Source organism: Nematolebias whitei, chromosome 8, assembly GCF_014905685.2.
Source record: "Nematolebias whitei isolate Nwh7 chromosome 8, NemWhi1, whole genome shotgun sequence".
NCBI classification, from domain to species: domain Eukaryota; kingdom Metazoa; phylum Chordata; class Actinopteri; order Cyprinodontiformes; family Rivulidae; genus Nematolebias; species Nematolebias whitei.
The window spans coordinates 10,876,727-10,894,918 of NC_056505.1; the positions used below are offsets into that span (position 1 = coordinate 10,876,727).

At 39.9% G+C, this 18,192-nt stretch overlaps 2 protein-coding genes across 2 annotated transcripts in view; both read right to left on the reverse strand.

The window, feature by feature from the left end:
* The window catches only part of tmem8b (transmembrane protein 8B), a 1,109,927-nt gene that overhangs the window by 124,971 nt on the left and 966,764 nt on the right, over positions 1-18,192 (reverse strand). The gene's annotated exons all lie outside the window — the stretch shown is intronic.
* The window catches only part of LOC119413883 (transducin-like enhancer protein 4), a 55,199-nt gene that overhangs the window by 27,176 nt on the left and 9,831 nt on the right, over positions 1-18,192 (reverse strand). The window contains exons 5-6 of the mRNA XM_037680949.1: positions 5,114-5,176; positions 258-332 (exon numbers count right to left, since the gene is read on the reverse strand). Coding sequence (XP_037536877.1) covers positions 258-332; positions 5,114-5,176 — 138 coding nt within the window. The remainder of the gene's footprint in view (positions 1-257; positions 333-5,113; positions 5,177-18,192) is intronic.

An 18,192-nucleotide genomic window follows, 5' to 3' on the forward strand; every position in this document is an offset into this window, starting at 1 on the left:
AAATAAAAATAACAATTTAAGGTAAAAAGCTTTCTCTGCTTATTGACGTTTGGTGAAACTGAAAACCAATTTTCCAACTAATGTTTCTTTTTATTACCACGTTTAATAAAAATATCCACCCTGCATGGACCAGAGGTCGTGCTGTTTAGTAAGCTATACTTTTCACATTCTTCTATTCCTTTAATCTCTTTTTTCTTCAATATTGAAAAGAAAACATGGTCTGTGTTTAACTCTGTGTGTGTGTGCATTAAACTCACTCCTATAATGGCGTTGAGCTCAGCCATGGTGACCTGCTTGGCTCTCTCCACCGCCTGCACCACCTGCTGCTGATGCTGAGGGAGGGATGGAAAATATCAGGGAGTGATTTCATCAAACAGCGGCCGACATGGAAAAAACAACTTGCTAAACACAGATATTTGGACTCAAGCAGTGATTAGGAAGAATTCTGCATCCAAGAACAAGCAGAAAGCACTAAAATGACCCGTTTAAAGTATTTTCTTAGCACGCACAGTATTATAATGTAACAAGAGTTTAGAGAATGAGCATCCTGCTGTTTTAAAGAAGACTTCAAATGAGCTCATTAGGCCATAAACACCCCAGGAAATAGTTTAATAAGGTAATAACTTAAGTGAGAAATGGGGTCATTAACGTAAACAGTTCCATGCAGTCTGCCGCCTTCTTACAACCGCAGGGCTCCCGGCTCACTGACCGTTTGAAAAACGACATGTTTTTATTCTTTAAACACTGTCTTTATTTCTCAGACCTGCAAACATCCAGTAGCTTTATTAGAGCTGCACCAACACAGTTTTAAAGGACAAAAATCATTTAGAGATGTACTTTATGTCCCGTTATGGGGCCATTTAGAGGTCCAGATAAAAATCTGTTATTGAGAAGTGTTTGAATTTGCCAACATGAAATATTATTAAATCTTAGTGGCCACACTTTATGAGGAATGAGTCTTTAACAACATTAGTAGCTTGCTAATTGAACCTTTTCTGCTGCGACTGCACCTGCCGTCTACAAATGTGTGCAAACAGTGTTTTGGGTGAAAAAAAAAATCAGAATTTTGTGAATAAAACGACATCAGAACAAACCAGGATGCTGATGTTGAGTGTTGTTCTACGTCAGGCAGTAGCTTTATCCTGATCCTGTCCACATGCTGACAAGTTCAAACACTGAGCAAAATTAAAATGTGTACAATAAAATTGTTTTTACAGAATCACTAGCCATAGACAGAATATTGTTTCCTTTAATGTTCATGGATTTTTGGAATTGTTGGAAATTATGTTTCGACTGAATTTCATCCAAAATGCAGAGAAACCTTTGTAAAACTTTGCTTTCTTCTCACTCCTGCATGGTCCAGTTAGAATTAAATAAATGATGAAAGGCACATGATGTTTTAAAATACTTGGTTGGGGTTTAAAATGTTCATGTCTTATGTATTTCTCTGTTTCTGCTCATAGTTCTTATCACATGACAAAGACCCGAGGAAGAGCTGCCATCACACAACGTCAGCAGATTGTGACACCATGTTTTAAACTTATAAATGCCCCATCTCAGATACTGAATACTGTGCTTTTAAAAAGAGTGGCACGCTCCAGCTCCCTGTGCAAACAAAGACATAAAGACGAGCTTTAAATGAAACAAATGTAACTGGACTAGTCTTTTTTACGTTGCTCTTGTTGGTGTTCATCCTTTGAAACAAGTAAACCAGGGGTGTTGCTAAATACCGTATTTTTTGGAGTACAAGGCACATTTATAATCCTTTAATTTTCTCAAAAACCAACAGTGAGCCTTATAATCTGGTGTGCCTTATGTATTAATTCTGGTTGGGCTTACAGACCTTCAACCAATTTTATGTGAAACATGGCGCTCAAAAATCTGTCAGATTATTTTAACTTTGCTTAATGCGCCTTATAATCTGAAAAATATGGTAGTAGGATGCTGCTAGAGGGCCTTTGTCCTTTACGCTGTATCCGTGTTAATGTTTTTAACTTTAACACAGTCAGAATGTTCAAGAACTGCTAAACTGGAGATATGTGGCTGAGGGGACGTCAAGTCTTTGGATTCTGGGAAAACCATTCAAAAACCCAAGCAGGACACACTGTATGTGTGATTTACTACCTCTGTTTGTATTTAATGTTTTAAATGTCTGTGAAGGTTGTTGAAGAGCGGCTCGTATGGGTTTCCTGGCTCCAACAAAGTAAATTCAACACTATTACTATTATTGCACGTAGGAGTCTTTTATAAAATTGTATTTTTTTATTTATTTGTATCTGCTCCTAAGCCTCCAAAGAGGGAAAAAAAAACAGGTAAATCTTTATCACAGAAAACAAACAGAAAGTATGAAGTCGTAGAAGGATACAGAGAGGGGAAGACAGATCCCGACAGGGAGAAAGAGCAGAAAGATTCATCCAGGAGCAGAAACATCAAAGTAAAGCAGAGATGAAAGAGCTTATCAGGTGTGGAAATGAACCTGACCATCGAGTTCAGCTGCGCGCCTGCTCTCTGAGTCCAACCGAGCGGAACGTGACGCGCACACGAGAACGGATCCACAACTCCGATAAATACTTTCAAACAACTCGAAGGACTTCTCTTATCGCTAGTTCGAAAACGAGAAACCTGAGAAGAAAAAATGAAAATTGAAAACTATAAAGAATTATATTTGTCATCTCAGACAGTATAGATTTTATTGTTTTTTTTACATATATAATTTAAAAGTTATTGATACAGAATTCACGTGCTTTGATTAGAAGCACCTTTAAAAAGCAGCTTTCCTTCAAGGAATGGATGATGGAGATCTTCCAGAGACATTACGTTTTCTGTGAACGCAAGCTAAATGCTAAAAAGAGTAAACTGCTCCTAAAAGCTAAATGAAGACAAATGTTAGCTAAAAGCCAAAAGTAGCAGAAAGCAGAAGCTAAGTAGCTGAATGATAGCCAAAACTAAAGCAGCATAAGAGGAGAAAAATAGAACTAGAATGATTAAGCAGATCTCAAAGAACTTAAAGAGATCTCAATGTACAGCAGTCCCTCGCAACTTTGAGGTTTGTTTATCGCGGACTCGCTCTATCGCAATTTTACAAAATAAGATTGGAAATGACACACAATTGGCTGATTGATGGATGAGCCACACAATCGGCATGAATTTTTTAATAAAAATACATTATTTAAAATTATTTAGCACCTGCTGCACTTGTGTGAAGCCCACAGATGCAGGAGAAGCTTCCTCCTGCAGCGTGTCATATCTCCGCTCTGCAGCAGAGAAGTGGGTGTGGCCAAGAGTAAAACATTAGAAACCTTGTTTAGAATATTGCAAGAGTGTGGGAAGGGTTTAAAATGCCTTAATATATTGTATATACAGTAGTCCCTCGTTTATCACAGGTCCTCATTTATCACAGGGGATCCATACCCTGAATCCCAGTGATAAGTGAAAAACCGCAAAGTATAAGTACAAGTAGTAATTAGTTCTTTATTTTAATATTTATATAAATATATTAAGATGTTTTAAACCTTTCCCATACTCTTGCAATATTCTAAAGAATGTTTCTAAACTCTAAATGCCCAAAAAGAGCACAGAATGTCATGATTTCAGCTCCCTGCCTCCTCTGCTCTCAGCCACCTGCAAGAGCTCTTGACCACGCCCACTTCTCAGCTCTACTCTGAGAACAGCTGATCAGCTGCAGCAGGAAGTTTATCCTGCAGTGTGGGCTGCACAAAGGTGCAGCAGTTACTAAATAATTTAAAATAATTTATTTTAAATAAAATTTCCATGCCCATCGTGCGGCTCATCCATCAATCAGTCAATTGTGTGTCATGTCCAATCTTATTTTGAAAAACCGCAATAGAGCGAGTCTGTGATAAACGAACAGCAAAGTTCACTTATTGCGGGGCTTCAGAGTATGGATCTCCCATGATAAACGAGGCACTACTATATATATATATATAAGTAAACTACTACTTACTACTTGTACTAGTCCTATTTTGCGGTTTTTCACTTATCGTAGGGCTTCAGGGTTTGGGTCCCCCACGATAAACGAGGGACTACTGTATTTATAGCGAGAAAATTTGGTAATTAAAGTTAAATAATCTGAAAAGTATAAAAGGTGCAAAATCTAAAAGTCAAAGCATCGATATCCTGAATTAACTTAATGTTTTGATACATAAATGACTAAAATAATTAAAAGTGGAATCTTAGAATAGAATAGCAACAAAAGTCCTGTCAAAAGATAATTCAAAGTAGAACCAATATTAGAAATTGAAACGAATTAAAACAACAGAAACTTCATAAGCATGTGGACTCTGTTGACAGTATTTACTGAATAACAGCAATAACAACAATAATATTAATAATAATAATACAATAGTAATATTACTACGAGGTGATATTAGGTAACTTTCATATGAACGCAGAGTGAATGAGGTTGTAGATCAACAGAAAGCAGCTTCCTCCTCCTGCCTTCCTTCTCTTCGGGCCTCAGGGCTGTGTAGCAGCACCACCGTCTAATGCCATTATTCCTAATCCCTCCTAAACCCTCCTAATCCATGGCTAATCTGAAGGAGAGCTTTAGGAGTCCAAACTCACTCGTTCTTGCTGTTCCCACCCCTCAACACACACACACACAAACACACACACACAATTAGCTCCTCAGATGGAGGATTTATCACCTTAACACACTCACACAGACACACCTTAAGAAAGGATAATAAACACTGTATAAAACACACTTTGTACACCCACATCTGTATAAGTACACAAATGAAGGTGGGTTTTTTTGTACCCAAAAGTATTTTCTTTCACACACACTCAGCTGTTTGGCTCCTGAATATGTTAGTGGGAGACATTTGATAAGTTCAGAGCCTATCTGCCTATCCTTAGTAGGGAGGATTAGCCCAGGATAATCTTTGTGCGTGTGTGTGTGTGTGTGTGTGTGTGTGTGTGTGTGTGTATGTATGGCTGTTTGCAAGCATGTGTGTGTCTATATTTTGCCTTTTATCTTCTGAATCCTCCATACAATTTCCCTCTTATTTATTCAGCCTACTTTCCTCCCTCTTGTTCTTCCTGTCACCCACGTGTCTCTTAACTCAGAGAGACAGCCGTCGTCGACTCTTACCTCTTGAGAGAGGAAAGGGATGACTTGGGCGCAGATTGCGTTCAGCCGTTTGACAATCTCCGCCTGCAAGACAGAGGGGTGGATGTGACGGGGTGTGGGTTTGGGTTTGGGTGGGGGCGATTAAAAAAAAAAAAAAAAAACAAGATCAGTTTCAAATTTGCCAGCAGTCAAAAAGACATCATCGTTCTCTTCACACCACTTTAAGGGCTACGATCACCACAGCTCCCGTTTTCTTCTCGTGCAAAACGCTGTCAAATTACAGCTGCATGCAAAAGTTTGGACACCCGCTGATGACTGTGATATTGTGATTAGAAAAGAAACTAGGTCCCTCAAGAGCTTAAACCAGAACATTAAGCCTTTTTTAATGGAAACCCTGTTATTTACTTCAAGTTCTGTCAATAAAAACCCAAGAAACTCACATACAGTAATTAGAAGTCTTGTTCAACAAAATTAAAAAAGATGACTGAATGTTAACTCCCACAAAAAGTGGTTAAAAGCTGCAACACTAGACAAAGAGGTGTTTAATGTATTCTATCTCTTTCAAAACCAGACAAAGCTGGTCAAACCATTTTTAGGCTTTTTTAGGATATTCAGAGAAACTCATTTAGACATAAAGAGTCAAATTAATGCACAAGAACAAACATCAATTGTGCCACCTCTCAGCTTCTGAATGTAATAAAAGTTATTCTGTTTGTTCAGCAGAAGAAATAAACCTGTTGCACACAAAATGTTGTGCATTTTGAATTTGAGGATTCTTTAAAGGCCTAATACAATAAAAAAGAACAATTAGAACAACATGAGAGGTCCACACTTACATGGTACCTTTATAATAACCTCTCCAGGTGCTTTATGACGTTTCTCATTCACCCATTCATGCCTTCTGCAGTACTAGTTTACACCCCATAGTCTGCATATATACTGTACACTGATAAGTACATTAGGGGTGGAGGGTTTGCCTTCCCAAAGAACGCTTCCCCAAAATCCCGGACTCTCCAACTGGCAGACCTCCTCCCTACTTGGGTTAATTTTGATATTTTCATGCAATAGAAATGAAAAAGTTAGACTAATAAATACTGTATCTGTACAAAAAAGCCAAGTTGGCTTACAGCATTCATGAGAAAATCACCAAAGTGTCTCGAAACATTTGCGAAGCTTCTCAGTTTTCTTACACGAGTCTCACTTTAACTGTGAGCATGCTAAAATCATTGAGTAATAAATCTCCATCTTCTGCAGCTTATCTGTCAGATCACAGAGGCAACAGATCCAGGAGGGAAACCCAGACATCCCTCTCTCTCGGGACACTCTCCAGCTCCACCTGGGGGGCCCCAAGGCATTCCCAGGCTGGGTGTATACAATCCCTCCTGTGAGTTCTGGGTCAGCTCTGGGTCTTCTTACAGTGAGATGTCCAAACCTCCAAAAGGAGGCATCCAGGAGGCACCCTACAGATGCCTGAACCATCTCAATTGACTTATTTCAATGCGAAGGAGCCTGACTCTACTCTAAGACCACCAACCACCACCACCCCGGATGATGGAGCTCCTCATCCTATGTCTGAGCCTGACCACCTCATGAAGGAAGCTCATTTCAGTTGCTTGTATCCAGGATGGGCAGCACGGTGACACAGTTGGTTGAGCTGCCGCCTCTCAGAAAGCAGGTTACCCTGGTTCAAATCCCAGTCCGGGGGCCTTTCTGGGTGGAGTTTGCATGTTCTCTCTGTGCATGCATGGGTTTTCTCCGGGTACTCCGGTTTCCTCCCACAGACCAAAAACATGCATGTTAGTCTGATTGGTAACTCTAATTGTCCCTAGGTGTGAATGAGGGAGTGGATGGTTGTTTGTCTTGTTTGTCTCTATGTGTCCCTGCTGGACTGGAGACCTGTCCAGGGTGTACCCTGCCTCTCACAGCGATTGTTGGACATAGGCACTGGCGACCCCCATGACCCAAAAAGGAAGAAATGGTTAAAGATAATGGATGGATGGATGGTTAAAGATAACAGATGGATGAATGGATGGACGGACGGACGGATGTATCCAGGATCTTGTTCTTTTGGTCATGATCCAAACATCATGACTGCAGGTGAGGGTTGGAACGTAGACAAACCAGAAAATCGAGAGCTTTGCTTTTTGACTCAACTCTTTCTTCACCACGACCGACCGAAGCAACATCCTCATTACTGAGGATGAGACTTTGATCCATCTATCCATCTCCTGCTCCATCCTACCATCACTTGTGAACAAGACTTGAACTCCTCCACCTCGAAATGGAGTGGGTAACAGTGAACCAGTGAGTTTGTAGTTACTATGCAGAGCCAAATAAGACTTTAAAGGACCTGCTAGAAACAAAAAGTATAAAACAGTAAAAAAAAAAAAAAGACTATTAATATTATTAGTTATAATCAGTCATAATGGGGCAGAAAAAAAGCTACAACCACAATATTTGTGGTGCTGTTAGCAATTAAACTTCTAGAATAGAAGCTTTTTTATGCTTGTCCACTGGAAATATGTTATATATTATGGCACCTATAATATAACTGACAAGATGAATGGATCTGGGCCCCCACACCTGATTCAAAGCAGTTGGAGTTGAGTTGCTAAGGCAAACAGAAAGTGTTGGGGTCGTCATGATGAAAGAAGAGGAAAAGAGGAGTGAAAGAAAAGTTGATTTATCACAACTGGGAGTATTCAGCAGTTATATCACAATCCCAAACGATGCAGCCCTGATAAGTAAAGCATGCGTCTGCTTATGTGAGATGACAATGAATAACAACAAAGTCCATGCTCAATAATCCAGGTATACAAGCCAACATTTTTCAGTCAGGTCATCTGGACACCTGGATTATTGAGCATGGACTTTGTTGTTTTCAACCAGTTTGACAAGACTGTCAACAAGGAAGAGGGCCGGCAATGGAGGAGGGGGCGTACCAAAGAGACCATCTTATCACAAGCAGAACTGGTTTGTTCCACTTTGGAGTAAGCTGTTGGGGGAAGAATCAGTTTTGTTGTGTGTTTCCTTGACTGATGAAGCCTTCCGGATCGAAGGCGAAACGTTTCAGCACCAAAAAAGAAACAGTCCAGATGACCTGACTGAAAAATGTTGGATGACAATGAATAGTTATCAAAAGTTGTGTTTTGGTCTAAATGAATGCAGGTTCATGCTACAAAGCCTAAAAGGGGATTTTAAAATAGAAACTTCTTAGAAATACCACATCACAGAGCGGAAAATCCATTTGAACAGATGAATGAACAGGAACAGGAAACTCTGTCCGTTTTAATCAGGGAATAAAGAGCTCTTGAAAGCCATTAGGGTGTGTTTTCCTTAAGTTTGGAGAAGCGCACAAGAAGCCTCACCTCTCTAACCTTGTATCATGTATAACGTTTGAAGAGATGAACTTTGGTATCAGCCGTAACAGACTCCCCCAGAGGCAACCCCCCCTCAGCGAGCACTTAAATAAATCCTTCATCCAGAAGTGGAAGCAAAGATGCAGCAGGGAAAATCACATAAACACAACTTTGTGAACACACAGACACACACAGACGCACACATCCACGAGGCCATACGTTCCCCCGCAGCCTTCTTTATATTCATCTGACGCTCTCTGCTGGACCCGAGGCTCGGCTTTTAAACATTATTTGGCACTTACTTCCTCCAGATCAGGTGGATTTTTTTAAACAGCAAATTGTCTGATCCGCCATCCCAAAGGGAGTGCTAGCAGTGCAACTCAAATCCAAACATAAACACAGACAAAAGGCACGGACTCGCTCAGAAACGCATGCTAATGGGCACCTGGGGATGAACACCGCCTTATTTATTCATAAAACAGACGACAGAGAGCTCCTTCTGGACTAATTTTCTTCTTGTGATTAGCTGAGAGGAAAATGGTTGTGTCCACGAAAAAGATTTTGAAATGTGAAGAAAATAAAAATCCAAGTTGAGACATTTTTTTTAGACACTGAGCACAAAAATTGATCATTTCAATTCAATTAACCAGAGAAACGTTCACTCACAGCTTTTTGAATTTAAGATTTAATTTTAAAAAACAAGGTGTGTTTATTAGAAATAACCAGCTAGAATCACTGAGCAACTAGATGTTGATAAAATATAAATCCATTTTTGTGAATAATTGATTTGTTAATTCAATAATTCTCTTTAAAAAACATGTTTTGCATGCTTTGACCATTCTGATGTTTACTTCTGCTCAGCAGTGATTTTAGCCTCCTTTTGGGAGGTGTGCAAGCATCCTAAATTTTAACTCAGCACCCCTGAAAAATAAAGTAAAATATATATTTTTAATTGTGTTTTTTTGGTGGGATGGGGAGTGGGGGAACGATATAGTTGGGATATGTTTATTGATTTATGATCCAATGCAACAAAATGAACAAATGTAAAAGGAAACAGATCATTGTAATACTTGGTTTATTTACATAAAAACTTTAATTGCTGAATACAACAGTGATAAACAGGAAGTACAACATGTTCATCTGTACGAAGGTAACTGCAGGTAAACCCTCCATTTGCTGTCATAATTACATTTTATGCTTAACGGTTAAATTAAAGATTAATGCTTAAAGCTAGTTGTGCTTTGTTTGGGTGTTCTGTATGTAGATATATGTTGTAACTTCTGTTTGAATAAGTTTAGTTTTTGTTTGTTATGATCAGTTAACACTAAACTGATTTTGTACAAATTGTTTATTAGGTTGTGTAAAGTAAAGCAGAGAGTTATGTCTGTAGTATCTTAGCAAGCGCGTCTGTATTGCACGCTGCTAGTTTAGCGCTACTTCTTGTTGGTCCAAACTCTCTAATATAGTTACTGAATCAAGTGTTTACTTATGTAGGTAAACATAGAAGTTCAACAATGTTAAAATACACCAGAATGAAGGAAACAGCATCTACTTTATTCAAAATTTTCTGGGGGAGGACCTCCAGACACCCACACCTGTGTGTCCCCCACCCACGTTACTAATGCTTCTGAAGCCAATGGCCACCATGTTGTTCAAGTCAAGAGCCATTGTCAACACTGGGGGCTAAGCCCCCCTAAGGTCAGATTCTAGAATCACCCCTGCTTCTGCTCTTGGGTTATGATTAAAAAATGACCAACTTAACAGCCATAATTACTGCTACTACAAGCTGGTGTTTTGCTACTTTTAGCTTTTATTTTGATAGCTTTTTGCTACTGTTGACTTTAACCTAATGTTTTATTACATTAGAGTTTGACAAGTTTTAGTCTTCAGCTAATTTCAGCAAAATCATTCAGAACTCAGCATTCATGCAGAAAATACTACAGTAGTTATATTTTGTTCAACAAACAGCAAAAGCAGAAGATATTAGATGAGTTTGAACATAGGACATGAAAATATTTATATATATATATATATATAAATAAGAAATTAAACTAAAAGATTGATCTTAATTATCAGGGCTAACTCGAATCATTTTAGATTTATTCCGAATGCTGATATTTTTATTTTATAAACTTGTTCTTCATAAATTGTTGTTAAACAAATAGCTTTGTTCTATCAAACAAATTAAGCTGATAGTTGTAAAACTTTTATCACATATTAGGTCAAAGTAAATGTTAAGTCTTTAAAAACAACCATACACGACTGTAAATAAAAATTCTAATGCGCTATTAGTTGGACCGAAGCAGCCAAAAAGCACCAACTCCTGTGAAGATTTTACCTTTTTGTTGAAAGCACAACAGAAAAGGAGTTAGGCTAATAAAGACAGTCATGGCCACATAAAACATGTTTGAGAAAGCAACTCAGCAAGAAATTAATATAAAAATATAAAAAGACGGAATCATTACGTCAGATTCACCCCTTATTACTCTTCAGATGCTAAAAGTATATATATATATATATATATATATATATATATATATATATATATATACTTGTTTTAATTCAGGGTTTGAGGGTCAGAGAGTCTTATCATGCCTGGTAGGTGGAGACTAAGAGAAGAATTGATTTTCATTGCATTTATCAATAATTCACGGCTGCAGTTGCACTTTGACAGAAAAGCTAAAACACTGACATTTTTTATTTAATATTTATTCAGACAAGATGTGTTGAGCACACATGCCCTTTTTCAGTTTGGCTCCTCTTCATTGTTTTACACACCGGGGAGCTCTCCCGTACATATTAGCCTCTGAGATACCCCAATGAGGAAATTAGTCAGGGTTTAAGTGCCTTGCTCAAGGGAACCCTGGTGTGAAGTGTCGGCCATGCTCAATATTTATACAGCGGGGGGGAAATGAGCTGGTGATTCTGCTGGAGATGGAGCTGCAGCCTGCATGACTGGGTGTTCAATGGGACAGAAAAGAGACAAACTGCAGTAGTGTGAACATGAAAGGAGGCTGCAGACATTAAAACCAGCTCTCTCACCATTATTGATGATCTTTACACAAATGTTATGTCGTTTTTAACCCTTGAAGGTTCAGAGGGCATGGCGTAGTGATATGTAGCCTCCATTAACTGATGGTTTTTATGTCTTCTCGTTTGTGAAGCTTTGTCAATATTTAAAATATGTGGCCCAACACAATGATGGAATTCCCATTCAAAAGGTGGCCCTAAACGCACCACGGACAAAGAGAACTGCATAAGCAGAAGAAGAGAAACAACAAGGATTCTTCTTTTGATGAGCTGCTGCATGAGGGGAGTGTGGAGATAAATTGGTCTCAGAAGTATTTACAAAAAGGCGTCAGCAAATACATAAAGTTTTCAAATGTACACATTTCAAACAGCACAAGATGAAATATGTGACGTGGTCAAATTGTAGAGCGCGTGTGTGCACAATTCGCCGGCTGCAGGAGGATGCATCTAATCGAGCGCACGGATCTAAAAGCCTGTGAATGTGACTTTTGAGACTTTCTTCACGCTCCACATTCACAAATCTAATGCTGCGTTCAAGGCAGGCGAAAAGCCGGGACATCTGGGCCTTACCAGATTTAATGGGTTATTGTAAACAACGTATTTCTGACACAGCACAGGAGCTCCTAACCTCAATATTAAAACACGTGCACGGACGTTTTGGCATTCATTCATTCAACATTTATTGAGTTACAAGGACTCATTTACAAGAGAGACCTGATTTAAACAAAGGACACGCACACAACAATAAACAACAATAAAATGCAAATAAAGTAACAATAAAAAGTAGTGTTATAAAACAAAATCTAATCAAGGTGCCTTATAAAACAAGGTAAAATACTAAAAACAGGAACATGTTTGCTTAGTTTTTTTCTATTGAATGTGTCAGTTGTTTAAATTCCCATAAAGGGGTCAAAGTCAAGAGCTTCAGATCTTCTTGCAAGGTGTTCCAGGAGCAAGGTAAGAAAAGGCCCTTTTGCCTAGTTAAGTCCACACTGAGGGGATGCTGCAGGTAATGATGTTCTGAGAGCGCACGCTGTAGCTGCACTGACGTAGTGACATGTAGGACAAGATATAACACTGCAGACCATGGAGTAAAGATGAAAATGAACCAGTGGGAGAGTCTGCACCAAGTTAATGATGACCAGTTGACCAAAGAGTACAGAGTGGAGGGATGTGCACGGTAATTACGACCAGTTATGAATCTTGGCGCGCCGTGGTAAACAGCGTTCAACATTACATTAAAACGTTGAATCTACTGGATTTAAAATACATTAACTTTGTGGAGCGTTCAGCTGAAATAAACCAACATGGTTATGTTATTCTTATTCTGGAAAATCTCCTTGTAAAATGTCAAGAGGTGACAATTGTTGCTGTTGGGATTAGGCAGGTTGTCCTTTGATAATTTATATATTTTGAAACAGAAATGGTCAGAATTGTCTAAATGTTTCATTGTAGATCCCATGGTTAAACCACAAATACTACTTCTCTTTTATCTTTTTTTAGAATATGAATATTAAACTGCTATAAATGTGGGACCAAAACACAAATGGGCTTCATAAATCAGAAAGTCTGGTAGCTAAAGATCAACGATGGTTGTCGCCTTCATGCTTGCTCAAGATGAGAGTTCTGTGATGGAGTGAAACTCAAATCAGTCTGCTCCTCAGATAAATAACGTAAAATTATTATTTTTATGTATGAATGTTTCAGTTCAGTGCCCTGAGACGACTTCTGTTGTGACTTGACGCTATGTAAATAAACTGAATTGAATTGAAATTAATTGAAGAAACTCCAAATCAGATGATTTCTCTTAAAACTGTTTTCTTGTTATTATAATATTTAAACTAATCCTGAAGCGAGTGAGCTATTAAATGCTGTAGCTTTTCGTTGGTTTAGCTAAACTCCATTATAAAGTTGTGACGATGTACAGATATCTTCTATAATATTCTGAGGACTGAGGAGATTCGTTTGGAAGAGTTGACCCGCAGACGTTACCATCAAAGTGGAAACAAAGAAACTGGAGGAGGAAAGAAAATGGAGGTGCTTTTCCAGCGCGCAACACAAGCAATTTCAGATGACATTTTACATCAGCGGCAAACCGTGGCGACTGCAGGCCAGAGAGCAGGGATGTCAGCCAGTTTGGCCAGCACGCCTCTTTCCTCTGTGGAGACCAAAGCAAAACCCTGAGCTTCTTCTTTTTTATCCTTCTGCGTCTTCTTTTTTTAAGGTATTTTCAAAGCTGGTAAATTTGTTCCAGCAATGATTAGGGCTCAGCTTCGACCTGGACCTGTCACCGGCCCGCCAGTGAATGGATAATAAGACACAACTGGACAGACTCTAAGGTTAGGACACAAATCAGGTCGATCCATAGAGCGAACTGCTAGTTGAAAAGACTCTGTGGTCACATAAAGCTGCAACAACCCCTGAGGTGACAACACAAGTCCTGAGTTTATTTATTTTTAAGGTGCTAGCAACATCTTTAAGAAAAAGAAAAAAAAAACAGTGAGCAGAAATCAGATAACGTCTAACTTTGACTGCAAAGAATGGTCTGACATCCTCAGGCTTCTCCTGCATAAAACTGCCTCTGACTTTACTTTACACGTTTCTATTTATTGTGTTTTAACTTGCTGAATTAACACTTTTCATTTATAAGAAGGTGACGAGCTGGGAATCAGCCGGTGTCACGCAAAATGTTGTCGGCAGGGACGGTATGAATGAAAACAAGAGCGCCTTCACACAGTCCCACTTTAACTCCCAACAACAATGAAATTAGATGAGGCAGGAGCCCCCGGTGTCAGGCTGGGTCAGAAAGAAGATCAGATGTCCATCTCCCAGGCGGAGCTTTGTAAGCACCACATCAGCACCAATTTTCACCACCAGCTAATACACCTAATGGACCTCACCGTATAACGTCTGCATTCCCCTGTGTGTGTGTGTTAATGTTTGTGTGTGTGTGTGTGTGTGAGGGATGAAGGGGAGGCTCAAAAGGCACTCCACAAACCAGCTACCAGCTCAGGATTTGTTGAAGTCATGCAGCTGTTTCTTGAATTTTAGATGCAAAACAGACAGTGTTATATTTATAATATTCATACGATGATTATCAATAAGTGCTGCCTTACATGAGCTCATGTGGAGACGTGCACATCAGCTTATTGTTCTGCTCATTAATGAGGTTAGCTACAATTAACCCTTTAAACACTATGAATATGTTGAGGTCGTGTAGTCTATTAAGATAAAAAACTAACCAAAGGAGGGAATAAACTGTTTATTACAGCAGTTACCTTCAGGTTTTTGAGTGAGGCAGCCATATTAGATTTGAATGTTGGGGTTGGTCAGAAGTCTTGGGCTTTGCAAGACGCAGTTCAAACTTTGGGTAACGATGTATTTGTTGGTTTGTTTGTTTTCTGTAAATTGCAACTTTTAAGTATAAAAACACCCTGTGAACTTCTAACGTTACAACGAAGTAAAAAAATAAAATTATGCATGACCTTCAAACTAACAAGAACTGCAATGACACAAAGTAACAATAACCAATTTTCTAATCGTGTTTCTGATGCAAAATCTAAAGCTGCACGTTAAGAACAAAAAGTCGACCGAACATTGAAAAACTTTTTTCTATTAAAAAGAAAGTTTGTTCATTTAAAGCATTTATTCACATAATGACAACATGTAGCAAATAAAGTTAAACCTGATCAATGAAGGTAGAACCAAAAGAGCTACAGCTAGCTGCTGCTGAGACAGACAGGCAAATACAGACACATACAGACAGACAGACAGACAGAAAGACACACAGACAGACAGAGACAGACACAGACATACAGACAGATATAGACAGACAGACACACACACACACAGACATACAGAAAGACACACAGACAGACAGAGACAGACACATACACACACACACACAGACATACAGAAAGACACAGAGACAGACAGAGACAGACACACACACACAGACATACAGACAGATATAGACAGACAGACACACACACACACTGACAGACAGAAAGACAAACAGGCAGACAGAGACAGACAGATACAGACAGACAGAAAGACACACAGACATATACAGACAGACAGAAAGACACACAGACACATACAGATAGACAGATACAGACAGACAGAAAGACACACAGACAGACAGAGACAGATACAGACAGACATAAAGACACACAGACACATACAGACAGACAGAAACACACACAGACACATACAGACAGACAGATACAGACAGACAGAAAGACACACAGACAGAAAGACACACAGACACATACATTTGGGGAGTGGTGGCGCAGAGGTTAGAGAGGTGGGCTTGTGATCCGAAGATCGCCGGTTCACGTCCCGGCCCCGACAACATCAAAAATTGTGGGTGGGGTAGGTGAAACACCCACACTTGCCCCCACCCGCATTCGCCCCACTCTGGGCCCATGAGCAAGGCCCTTAACCCCCACCATGTGCTCCCTAAAAATAGGTCTCTCTTGAAAATGAGTTCTCGTGGCTCAATGAGACTAACCTGGATAAATAAAGGCTAAATGAAAAAAATACAGACAGACAGAAAGACAAACAGACAGACAGAGACAGACACAGACAGACAGAAAGACACACAGACACATACAGACAGACAGAAACACACACAGACACATACAGACAGACAGATACAGACAGACAGAAAGACACACAGACACATACAGACAGACAGATACAGACAGACAGAAAGACACACAGACAGACAGAGACAGACACAGACAGACAGAAAGACACACAGACAGACAGAAAGACACACAGACACATACAGACAGACAGAAACACACACAGACACATACAGACAGACAGATACAGACAGACAGAAAGACACACAGACACATACAGACAGACAGAAAAACAAACAGGCAGACAGAGACAGACAGATACAGACAGACAGAAAGACACACAGACATATACAGACAAACAAATACAGACACAGACAGACAGATACAGACACACAGACGGACAGAGACAGACACAGACAAAGACAGACAGACAGACACGCGATGGACAGACACACACAGACATACAGACAGATATAGACAGACACAGACAGATATTGACAGCCAGACAGACAGACAGATACAGACACAGACACATACACACAGACAGACAGAGTCAGACACAGACAAAGACAGACAGACACATGGATGGACAGACACACACACACATAGACAAACAGACAGACAGAAAGCAAGCTCAAATCAACTTTGTGTGCAAGTTAATATTCATGTGTCTGTTCAGTTAAGTAAAATGACTGAGAATCTTTTTTTTATTGAAACTATTGTGTTAAAGAAAATGTGTCGAACAAAACTGACAGAAATGAGAAGGTTTAAAAGAAACGCTACAAATTTACAAAAGCGTTTTCAGAAGGCAGCTAATCTGTTTGTAAAACTTCAGCGGTGCTGGTGGGACTGGTCGTTAGCCCGTCAGTCCAGTCAGAGTCAAAATATTTCTTCAAACCGAGTCTGATATGAGCGCTATCTACAACAGGTAAGATATTTACTAATATCCCCATCTGCCTTTTAGATACAAAGTTCTAATCTAAATATTAATCTAACAACTAAAAGACCAAAGTGAAACAAAGGTCTCTCTTCCCTCTGCAGTAAAATAACTCGTCAGATTTAAGTGCAATCTCTTCCTTCAGTGTCAAAACGTCACGTTCACTTCCTTCTTTCACCACTTCGTCCTTGTGCCTCCTTTCTTTCACCAACACCACCCTGCGTTTGCTTCATTTCTCTTTCAGCCTCACTAATTTGCAATTGATTAGCTGTCGTCTCTCAGACCCGTGCTCCGCCATCCTCCACCCTCCGCCACCCCTCCCCCCCTCCCCCACTGCACCTCCCACCCTGAGCTCTCCTCCATCTACGAGTCAATTTCTCTTTAACGAGCCTTGGAACATTTCTCTCCCCGGGCACCCGAGCCGTTCTGTGTAAATAAAACAGAGAGCCGAGCCAAAAATCAATGGGCCTATTACCCTTAGAAAATGCTAAACAAGCAATATTAGTGAATCACTTGGAAGTGGTGGATGACTGCCTTAATACCCCCCCCCCCCCCACCGCACCCCCCACAAGAAATATTACCACTACCCTTCTCTTCTATTGCTAAACTGAATACCATGATAAAACACACACACATTAATGTCCAGACATGCTGCTGTGAGAGTCAAAATAATTTGCTTCCAAAACACTCTCGCACACAAAAACACACAAACACACACACACACGCACACACCTAAAAGGGTGCAACACACAGACTGCAGGCAGAAATTAGGGATTCACTCTGCCGACATCAGAAATCATCCGGCACCACGCAGAGCTACAGGCCACATTTTACTGCTTCTCATTTCGTCTGTCTTGTCCTCACGCACACACACACTCACACACAAAAAATATTTTAAAAAAGCACAGCAGCAGGCGGGCGGGATTTACAAGAGACACCCCATATTTCATCCAACAACTATTGCCCCTTTTCCATTAGTACCGGTACGGGCCGACTCGACCCTACTTGGCCCGGTTCTGAGGCTTTTCCATTAGTACCGGTACTTAGCACCTGTTACTATTTTCAGTACCCTTGGCTCTGTGGTTCTAACCGGTACGAAGAGGTACAAAAACGTGACGTCAGTACACTGTCGGTCACCGATTGGTCGGGGGCGGAGTCACTGGATCCTTCAGAAACGTTTCAAAA